Source organism: Prinia subflava, chromosome 1 (assembly GCF_021018805.1).
Source record: "Prinia subflava isolate CZ2003 ecotype Zambia chromosome 1, Cam_Psub_1.2, whole genome shotgun sequence".
Lineage (NCBI taxonomy): Eukaryota > Metazoa > Chordata > Aves > Passeriformes > Cisticolidae > Prinia > Prinia subflava.
This window is the reverse complement of record NC_086247.1, coordinates 101,892,184-101,903,150: the sequence shown is the minus strand read 5'-3', so window position 1 is coordinate 101,903,150 and position 10,967 is coordinate 101,892,184. Positions and strand designations below refer to the sequence as shown.

The following is a 10,967-nucleotide window of genomic DNA, read 5'->3' as shown; positions in this document are numbered from 1 at the left end:
CAGCCCGAAGCACTGACGCCCCGGCGGGGGAGGATGAGGCGCTGGAACGAGCTTTGCGGCTGTGCCACCCAGCCTGCGCCGGCGGGCGGGCTGCCTCTTCCCGAGGGGGGGCCCGGCCGCGGCCCCGGCCGCGCTCTGCCCCTTTACAGGTTGTGATGCCGCCGCGCTCGCCGCTTCCCCGCTCCCGCTGACAGGGACGCCGAGCAGAGCCGCGGCATCGCAGCTTTCCCTTTCGCCTTCCCAAGTTGGGCTTCGGTGGCTCGGGGTCGGGGCGGCGGCGCTTCCGCCCTGGGGCGGCCCCGATGGGCCCGCGGCCGCGGGCACTGTCACCGCAGCCGCCCTCCTGACCCAGCCCCAGCGCCCGCGGACGGCTGCCGTAGTCGGGGGCAGCTGTAGCCCGAGGCGGCCGCGGCGCTCGCGTTGCTGCAAAGCCGCCGCTCTGCGGGGCGGAGTGTGTCCCCGCCGGCTCGCCGTGCGGGGAGGCGGGCCGGGGGCCGGCTGAGATGGGAGAGAGCATGTCCAAGAGGCTGAAGCTGCAGCTGGGCGGTGAAGCGGAGATGGAGGAGCGGGCTTTCGCCAACCCCTACCCCGACTACCAGCCCCAGGGAGCCGTGGCAGCCCCCAGCGCGGCAGACGCCCACCGGGACAGGGCGCTGCAGCCGCCGGCGGAGGAGGAGTCCCTCCCCTTCGGCGCCGACGGGAAGGTGAGTCCCGGGCGGCGTGCAGGAACCGCGTACCGGACCCCCGGGCCCGGCCTCACCCGCGAGTCCCTCGCTCCCGGCGGCAGCGGCGGCCCCGCGGCGCGGGCGGCCCTGGCTGCCGCCCCGGGGCGGCTCCGGCGGGGCGCGGGCCCGGCGGCGGGGGCGGTGGGGCCGCCCGCGGCCTGCGCGCCGGCCGAGCTCGGGGCGGCCGCCGCGGCCTCGGGGGCGCCCGAGGAGAAGGGAGCGCCGGGGTGAGCTGAGGGAACGAGCTCCGCTCGGCCACACGGCTCGGACTCGGCAGCAGCTCTTAACTCATATAATTGTTTGTTTTACTTCCGTACGGGAGTTAACGCGGTGCCCCAGCTGGAGGTAATAGAACGCTGTATAGCAGAACAGCTATAGCTGCGCTTACCACGGCGGCTCTGTGTCTCAGAAGAAGTTGTTAGCACAAGTTGCCCGAGTTTCACCAGAGAATGTGCATAAGGGAGTGGAAAAAATGAGCGCCCATCTAGAAAAGGAGAATTTATTCTCAGGTGACAGCAACGCTTAGTCATTACGTGAAGCTAGACTGTTCTCACCTGTTTATTTACTGACATACGCATATTTAGAGGTTCAAGTGCACCGTGGTAGGCATCTTGCAGTCGGTTCATGCCCGCAGAAGGTCTGCCTGGTAGGACTGGTCACACAAGGTTTGCAGTCTTCTTGCTCTGCTTATCTTCTTGATGCCACGTGCTGCTGTTTAGTATATACTAGGAGTGTCTTTAAGTTTTAAGTAGAGAAGCTGGTCTGGCCTGGCCTGTTACCATGCAGGTTGGATTGAGCTGCAGAAGGAATGCTAGAATATGGACTTTGTGTCATTTAGCCCCTGTGCGGGCTTATCCTTCAATACTATGAAGGTTTGTCATCTTTTGCATGGAAAACACTGCATGATGACACTGCTACAAGCACAAATGTATTGAGGATGGGAAGTTAGCGTCCCAACTTCCTTGATTGTGTGCTGGGATGAATGAAGGAAAGCTGTTAATGTCAGCTCTGTATTTTTCTCCTTGTGGCAATATGGAATTACCTTGACTTACTGATAGAGTGAGATAAGGATGGTGATGCCCAACAGTGGGAGGGGCATTCTCTCTGACCATTGCAAGTACCAGCAGGACACCATCAGCTCACCTCAGTCCAAGGCCCTGAAAGGTTTCACCAAGTTGTTTATGATTGACGTTTATGAAGTTGTATGTGGCTAAGCAGAGTGCACAAAAGAGAATACTTTGGGGCTTCAGTGTCTAACTGCTGCAGTTAATTGCAGCTGTCAAGAGCAGAGCATTTGAGAAGGGTAGGTTCAAAAGTGAAATCTGCTTTCTCTTATACACAACTCCCTGGTATTATGCTGGCTGTTGGTATTTTTTTTTTCCTTGTGGAAGAGAACTGTTGTTTCTTCATTCTTTTGTGTCTGGCTTGGTCTATAAAAATCACCCAAGTATGATGAGTTGAAGTGTAAAGGCAGAGAGGAGATGGCAGAAGTGCTATAGCTATATATTGTTGTTAAACTGGTAAAAAATATACCAAGTCCTTTGTAGGCCAGTCATCTTTCTTGTGTACCTGCTTTAAATCCCACACTTCACGTCCATTTTTTAAAAGAGAAAATACTCCTTCATTTACTGCTGATCTAGATGGACTAGAGCTTTCTCAGGTGAGATAACCAGAAGAATAGTGAGATATCAAAAGGTGAACATCCTTAAAAATTACATTTTAGAGTATACTAGCTATATTGCAGAATAGTGCAACTCTGATTTACTTCGGATTTGATTCTTGAATGAATCTAAATTCAGAGACGTTGTTCTGTCACAGAGCTGAAAAAAAAATCTTCTGTGCTGCCTTAAAACCATGTTACTACAGCAGTTCTGTGCATTTCATAGAAGGCAAGTTTACATTTTCTTTTGGTTTTGCATCTGAAAAATCTTAGGAGTCATCTTACGTAGTTCTGGGCTAGTATATAGTTGTGAGTATATGTATTTATATTCTTTGAAGTATTTGCATGCTGTCACTCCTAGTATTATCCTTTTATGAGATTTCATGATGGGTATGTTGGGGTGCTTTTGTTGTTTGTGATTTTCAGTTTATGCTTTAGTGTTTTGTTTTCGCATTTAATGGCTCCCATTCCATCAGAGAAATGTCTTTACTTGCCTAAAGCCCCAGTGAAGACAAAAGGACTTTACACAGGGTAGGAAGTCTGTTCTGTAAACTTCTGCAGACAAGCACACAGGTTTCCTGAAAATGAGAGCATCTTTCAGAAGGCCTCAGTGCACTGCATAATTCCTTCCTCCTATCTGCTGCTGAGTGGAGCGAGGAGCGCTGAGTGACTCACGTAATGACAGCCTGAGGTGTGCGGGGCTCTGCTGTTGTCATGGAAGGCAATGCATTATTAATCCATTTGATTTCTTAGTCTCTCATGATTGCCATCTAAAATTCACCTTGGCTGATAAAAGGACAAGAAGCTCTTCAAGGCATTGTCTGAAATGTGAGACAATCGGGACAAAATTCTGCATATGGAAGTGTGTGGGTAAAATATTGTTCAGAAATCGTGAAGGTATGGGAGTATGAAAAGCAGAATGTGAGGTTGCTGATTTACTTTCTTATAAATAGTCACAATAAACACTGCAGCTGTCTGTGTGGGCTCTGCTCACGTAGTTGAAATTCACTGTTTTCATAACTAGATTTCTTCACCATTGAAGTGTCATGAATTTAAATTGCTTCTGTAACTTGTCGGAGAAAGCCAAGGTGATTAATTATTATTAATCAGACAGCCTTAATTCTAGATTAATAAGAAACGTAATTTTACATGTAAACCTTTGTTTAATAAATGATCAATCTTTCAATTAAATATGTATCCTATAGCCTTTTTCTTTTTCATATGGACCCCATAGAGATACTTTAGCCAAAAAAGGTACCTGTAGATAGTATCTCAAAGTGGTCATCCAAAAGTTTTCAAAATGGAAATGTGGATGATCAAGGGAGGCAGAGCAATGAATAGACTCATAACAAAGAACACTCCCTAGTTCTTAGTTCCCTATTGTGGCAGAAAGTTACAAAGCTCTAAAAGATTTCCCGGGAAGGAAAAGGGTGAGGAGAGCTGGCTGCTGAGGGGTGGTGATGGCTTGTTCGAGGACCTATTGCCCACTGTCCTCAGAGGCACCACAGCCCTGTGGCTGCATTTATAGTCAAGTGTGAATTGGGATTCTCCTTCACACTGACTACAGGCCAGTGATACGGGGAAAAAAAGGCAGCCAGATATTACCTGCTCAGCCAGGGAATGTGGAAGCCTAGACAATGATGCGGATTTCGTGGTTGTGCAAAAGAAAAGAAGCGTCCTTGTCACAATGAATGCAATCCTGACCCTCACTTTAAGATTGTCTAAGTGTGTTGTGGAATCACATGACAGAAGCAAAATTAGATTCAGACTTCATGGGTTGGTCACTAGAATGCCTAAACTTTAACTTCTTTTTTAGGCAAATTCTTTCTTTATAAGTTTTTTTCCTGATTTGCCATGGTGTTCTAAGAATATTACAGAAAAGTGGTATGTTCTGAGAAATGTATACTATGCCTTATTAGGCTTTGCAGAGGACTCCTTACAGGGAACGTGTTTCAAAGATAATGGTGCTCATTGGCAAATATGTATTAGTGGTGATAGAGTATATTTATTTAGATTTATCATTTGGAGATTTAGTAGTGTTTAGTTTCCTAATGCTTTCTCAATCTCCTGTTACTTCTGATAATTCCTTTATGTGGCTTTCAGTCTTCCTTCTCCTGTAAAATATATTTTTAAAATATATATTTATATATGTGGGGTTTTATATGTTTATATATATGAGGTCGTAGCCTCACTTGCCTTCTCCCTTTTGTTTTTTTTTTTGTGTTTTTGTTGTTTTGGTTTTGTTTGGGGTTTTTTGTTTGGTTTTTGATTTTTGGTTTGTTTGTTTGTTTTAATTTTGGGGGCTTGTCTCAGTGAGCATTTTAATTATCTCACTGGGAGCAGCAAGTTCTCTGTCTTCTGGGACTGACTCAGCAATAACTTATACTAGTAGGAATTATACAACTTATTGCACTGAAGGCAAAATGCAACCTCCAAAGCCAGTAAATAATTCTTCCAACTTTTTTCCAGAGATGTGGGATGAGGTAGCTGCATTTCTTGAGCTTGTTACTTTCTTGACCATTTCCTGGCTCCCTAGCTCAGGTACATGCTGTTTTCATAGGGGTCCTCTGAAACAAACAAGGTTTGCAGTATTCTCTGTGATTCTTCAGAAGGAAAGTTTGTTTTGCTTTTTGAGAGTCTTGGTCAAAACTGAGCCTGAAAATCGGTTTGTTGTACTTCATTGTCCCTCACTAACTCTTGGCAGTTGTGCACAGCCCAAAAGGAAGAAATGCTGCTTCTTTCCTGCAGCACAGATCAGTACTGAATGCTTAGGGCTTTTCTGATGCTTTTGTACTGAAAGCCTCTCCTGCTGTTCAGGAGGTGACCACAGAGTAAAGCCTGTTTGGTTTTAGTCAAACAGTTATGAATGAAAATACTTCATAAAATCAAACCCCCAAGTTCTGATTAAATTGCCTCACATCCATCCACTCTTCATCAGTTTCTAGTTTTATCTTCCAAACCTGCATGTTAATGAGTTGTTACTCCAGCTCATTGTGTGGGCAAGTGCAATAACATGTACTTGCTTCCTGGTGAAAATAAATTTTATTTGGGTCTAACTGCACTGATCTGCTATCAAGCTCAATATATGTAATATATCTGCTCTCTGTGCATTGAGGTAATTTAGACAGAATTGGTAGAGATTTTAGCTTTTTTTGCAACTTGAGGACCACCATAAAATGTCACAGTTGGGGCAGGGACTTCTGTGTACTGAGTGCCTGTAAATCATACTCACAACAGACTTTTATTTTCTCAGCTGTCAAGAAATAGCATGCTAGTGTTAGGCTACCTGGAGGACTAGCAATTGTCAGTATCACTCTTTTGCTTTATCAGTCTCCATTTCCCAAAACATAAGATATCTGCTAATCATGTTTATTTTTGATACCAGTGATTGGAGCTTTTTGATGATTCTTTGTGATGATCTAGACCTTTAAGCTTTGGGTTTTTGCTGTCTTATAACCAATGAGACATATAACTGCTTTCACACACAAATGCATTAGACAAAGTCTTCTTATTTCTCACGTGCTTTAAGTAGTTCTTTCTATAATTTGGCTTAAGTAGTTCTTTCTATAACTTGAATGTTTGCCTTTAATGATGTTTTTCATGTCCTTATATCCTCTGAGACAGGGTGATGACTGTGTTTAAAGCCTATTCCTAATTCCAGCTTATTCCTAAGCTGGCATTTGTAGCAGCATAGGAATTTGCCTACAGTTATTGATTTCTCTATCTCTTCCTTCCCTCTCCCTTTTCTAACTTTTTTTCTGCATTACCACATATATGGCACTAAGTGACATCACTGAAAAACAGTGCAATGAGTTCCACAGACAGCAGTGTTTCAAAGCATTTATTAAGCATGTGGTTTTGCAGAACTGGCATTTTTTTCCTCTGAGGACCTGTCTGAGAAGTATCAGAGAACTGTGTTTGAGTGATTCAGAGGCTGGGTGAAGAGCTTTGACAGTATCTGGTATTTTCAGAGAAGAAAGTGCTGCTCTTGAGCTGTAAGAGTCTTTTGACTTAGGTAAAAATAAAGTAGAACTTGTTCTTCTGTACAAAAAGGCTGGTCATCTCCTAGCAGACCTTGTTAGATTCTGCATATGGGATCCTACTGCCATCCCTTCTGGCCTACTTTTGCAGGAACTTTTGGTGGTGAGCATGAGAGCTCACCCTGCCTCAGTACACCCATGCTCCAATGCATTGGTGTGAAACCTGGCTCCCTTACAGTCAGTGGCCAAGTTCCCAATGACTTCAGTACATCCAGGAATCTTTATTTCAGAAGAACTGTGAGTTTTTTCCCTACTACATTCTTCCTTGCCAGTGTCTGTCATGTCCTTTCTGCAATCTTCTATGCAAGTTTGATTTTTCAATGAGTTCTTGCTGCGATACCAACTTGAACTGTATTTTCTTCTCTTTGACATGCACTTTGGCTGAAAGACAACACAACACCATGTTATGTGTCCTTTTCTACACATCACCAACAACAAAGTGAGGTGAAATAAGAGTGTATTTTGCTTGTTTGGTAGGTAACACTGTATGTTTAGGTCATCTCCTTTCTACTTCTGCAGAATCAGTTGCTTACTTCTGCAGTCTGCTTTTGCACATAGCATCAGTCTCCCTGATGAATTAAAAAAGGTTTAAGAGCAAGATGTTTTTTTTGAGAGCTGGTGATGGCAAGAAAGATTAGCAGCTTGTGAGGAAGCTGTGAGCTCAGGTCTCCATTGCCCCGCCGTAACTCTGCAGAGTTCTTAGCATAGATGTCATGAGCAAGTAAATGCCAAGAGGTGTTTTTGAACAACACATGGTTATCTAAATGTCTTTGACAAATGCAAATGAGATTACTCATCTGTGTCTGTCTGTCAAACCAGAGTGTTACTTTTAGTGACAAAAGGAGTGCCATGAGGCCTCAGGGTTGCATTGTCAGACTTACATCAGCACTGTGATTGGTCCATTGGTCCAAATGCGCATGCAAGACTATTCCTACCTAGCAGAAATCATGATATACAATACATACATATAAACTGTTTATTGCCTGCTCTGGCTGTTGATTCTGGTTTGTTTTAACACCATGGCTGTAAAGCTGGATATGGCTGCAATGGTCAGTAAGAATTGGTATGTTATTGAAATGACTGCAAGTGAAATGTTTGGGGTTTTTAGGCGATTTTGATTTGCATCATGATGTATTTGTATAATAACAGAATCACAGAATTTTCTGTGTTGAAATGGACCTGTAACAGCCATTGAGTCTGACTCTTAAGTGAATGGCCCATATGGGGATCAAACCCATGACCTTGGTGTTATTAGCACTGTGCTCTAATGTAACTATGTAGTTCTAGTGCGGAATTTACAGAAGATGATGAGTTAAATTCTCTTTAAAAACCCTACAAATGAAATAAAGCAGATAGGGAAAACATGTATTGCTAACAGGGACAGCATAATTTGGACATCTTGTGATTAGTGCCAAAGGTGAGCGATGTTACATAAGTACTTACGTTCTTTACATTTTTGTTGGCTTTGGAAGACTTTGTATTGGGATGTAGCTTTGCCGGCTGTCTCACTGCAACGGAAAAAGTGATATCGCTCAAATAAGTAACAAAACTATTGATTTCCAAACCAACATATTTTGGTTTTTTGCATTACTTTTGTGCTCATAATGAGCCTTTTTAGTTACCATAACCAATATGGCACAAGGCTCTATTTGGTATCATGAGGAATAAGCTCTCTTTTTTTGTGTTTTGACAATATGAAACTTGAGCAGTGTTTGGGATGATAGTGGTTGTTCTTTCTGCAGCAGCAGAGGAGTAATGCAGCAGTTGAATTCCTGTAGAGAGCCTTTTATAATTAAAGATACTCTTCAGCTCCTGCTATCACCCAGTGTATTGTGAACCAGAAGCCAATATGCCACTGGGTATCAGGCTTCCTGGTTTTGTTTGTCCCTACAGCAATAACAAGTCACCTGCAGAAAAGGCTGAATGCCAGCTGGAAACATCCTTGTGAGATGAATGATGAAAATCAATCTGTGCTCCACACAAGTGTGTGTGTTGTGTTCAGTTGTAATGCTGCCCTAAGATGACTTAAAGGAAGTTTTTAAATCTTCTAAAGCCACCTTTCAACATTCATTTCTTCATGTAATTAATTTACTCTAGTGCATGTAAGCATGCACTAGAGTAGGCATCTGTTACAAACTTATAGGGGAATCTTATAAAATGATCCATGACAGTGCTTGGTTGTGAAAGCTTCAGAGCAACCAGAAAAAAAGAGATGCAGTGGTAAAGGAGTAGAGAGCTGGGGAAAATTTTGTTGCCTCTTATAACTTATTCACACTGACATAAGCTTGGGAGTAGCTTTGTTTGGGCTTGCAAATAATTATAAAAATATTAATAAAAATATCCTTTAATCTGTGCTTTTCTAAGCACTGAGCCAAGACAAGTAAGTTACATTTCAAATTCTAGAGAGAGAGATTACCAACCTGAGCTAAATTATTTGTATGGGACTGAGCTTTCAGTGCAGAACCCAGGCATCCTGATGTCCTAGTATTCCCCTCCTGCCTCTTAAGTAATTTAATCTGGTGTTTGATATAAAATATCCTGATTTGGTAACAGCAGGTGTATTGTCAGAACAAAAAGATAACCAGCATACTTGTGATGTGCAGTAGGTAAGTAAAAGGGGAGTCTGAAGCCTTAGTTCACTCTAGTCAGATAAGCTGAGCTCCATGCCTGGATGCATCCACGTGAATATCCTCATGCTGTTTCACCATATGCCTTCGCACTGGCATAGCTGTCTTTTGAAGGAGAGAAGCTCTGCCCTTGGGGAAGGTTTTCCTTGGTGTTGCGACCTCACTGAACTAGTCAGAAAAGGGAGGGTGGTGAGGTGGTGGTGATGTAGATGCATAGTACAGTTCCCTTAATAAGGTGCTTAACACCTTATTAAGTCTGAAGAGTAACAGGCTTCAGATGCATACTGTGTTTGGTTGCTATTTCTAGAGATATTGGAGAAGGTTACGGTGTCTTTAGCTTGTTTCTAGAATGATAGGTGTTCAATGTGAGATACAATGCCACAATTTCCTTCTCCCTTCCTATCCTACCATGGGTATCCTTAAGGGAATTTGAGCTATTGACCCTGGAGATTTCTGGTGTGTCAGAAGCCTTGTGCAATTCATACAAACGTTCTGATTTCTGAATCTCTTGGGTGGATGTTTGAAATCACTGATTTTTATTTCAAGTTCCACTCTGAACAAGAGTACAAAATGTGGTACATCTTGAGTAATCAGTTGCATGGTGGCATCCAGAACCTGTAATTTATCCAAACCCCACATTTCTGGGATGTGCTGTAGTCAAGCAAGAACTTACCTTAATTTCCACATTCCATGGATTTCAAGGAGTGTAATCAGTAACGTATCTTCCCTAAAAGTGTGCGTAATGAGAGAGAAATGTTGGCAAGAGTAAAGTATCCTCTGTTATAGTTTATGTATTTCATCTATATAAACATTTTTTGGTCAAAAGTGAAAGCAAGAAGTGTGTAAAATCAAAGACTTTTTTCTTTGCCTTTGTGCCTGATCTGAAGATGCTGAGCTGCTCCTGCTTATCTTCTTTGGCTTGATTGTCTTGAGTATGAACGTTTCTTTCCCTTGGGCTATTTCCTGCTCTGTAGTGCTACAAAGGGTGTGCAGGGACCTTGTGATGCGAACAAGCACCTATAACACAGGGCTTGTGCTGTTTGTCCATGGTCTGGTACCAGGACCCTGATTAGAATTACATACTGTCACAGTGTCCATAGCTGGTCTTTGTGGGACTTTAAAAAATGCACAGGTAATTTTTGTTTAATGTAGATACTTGTAACTTACAAATGTAGTCAGAATGTGTTTACATGAGACACACTTAAGATGAACCACCTTGATGCTGCTGATTGTTGTATGTGCTGTTTATTTCCTAGTTATTTTTTGTTTGATTTGTTTTGGTTTGGTTTTCTTCCCAAACAAGAAAGTGGAGCAGGCACTTTGCATTCTTTAATTCATTTCTTTTTTGGCTCATTCCCTGTCTTCTGCTTTCAGGTCAATGCTCGGTTCTCAAAACGGATCCAGGCAAAAATCAAGGACCTTCTGCAACAAATGGAGGAAGGGCTGAAGACAGCAGATCCACATGACTGCTCTGCCTATACTGGCTGGACTGGTGAGAAAGCTAGAATTTGAATGAAATGTATTTGTTAAATGATGTAATTTGATTTATTCACAGATGATTCTGATATTCTGATAGGAGTGGCAGAAATACTTGGTTATAAGCATTTTTGTAAGTTGGTTTTTCCTTTAACTCTGGAGCCTTGGTCACTACTGTCTGTAACTTGCATTGACTTCAGCAGACAAAGATACAGAGTGGTAATTGACGTTTGTATATAGAGATCACTGTTTTGCAAAAGGAGTGGATTTTCTAAGGCTGCTCTTTTACCTTAACTCTTGTTTTTTTGAATTTGCTTTTAAAATTGGGTTATTTTTCTGTTCCACAGGCTATTAGTTAGCAGTTTCCTAAAGGTAACAGCATCTTCTAATCAGATGGGGGAGTATGTTCTGTGGCCAGGAGCTTGGAGCCTTCAAATGG

The 10,967-nt window shown here is 43.0% G+C and overlaps 1 protein-coding gene across 1 annotated transcript in view; it reads left to right on the top strand.

The window, feature by feature from the left end:
• The first annotated feature begins 501 nt into the window (after positions 1–501).
• Positions 502–10,967, top strand: part of LANCL2 (LanC like glutathione S-transferase 2) — a 32,057-nt gene continuing 21,591 nt past the window's right edge. The window contains exons 1-2 of the mRNA XM_063405697.1: positions 502–704; positions 10,427–10,544. Of these exons, the coding sequence (XP_063261767.1) occupies positions 504–704; positions 10,427–10,544 (319 nt within the window). The 5' untranslated portion in view covers positions 502–503. The remainder of the gene's footprint in view (positions 705–10,426; positions 10,545–10,967) is intronic.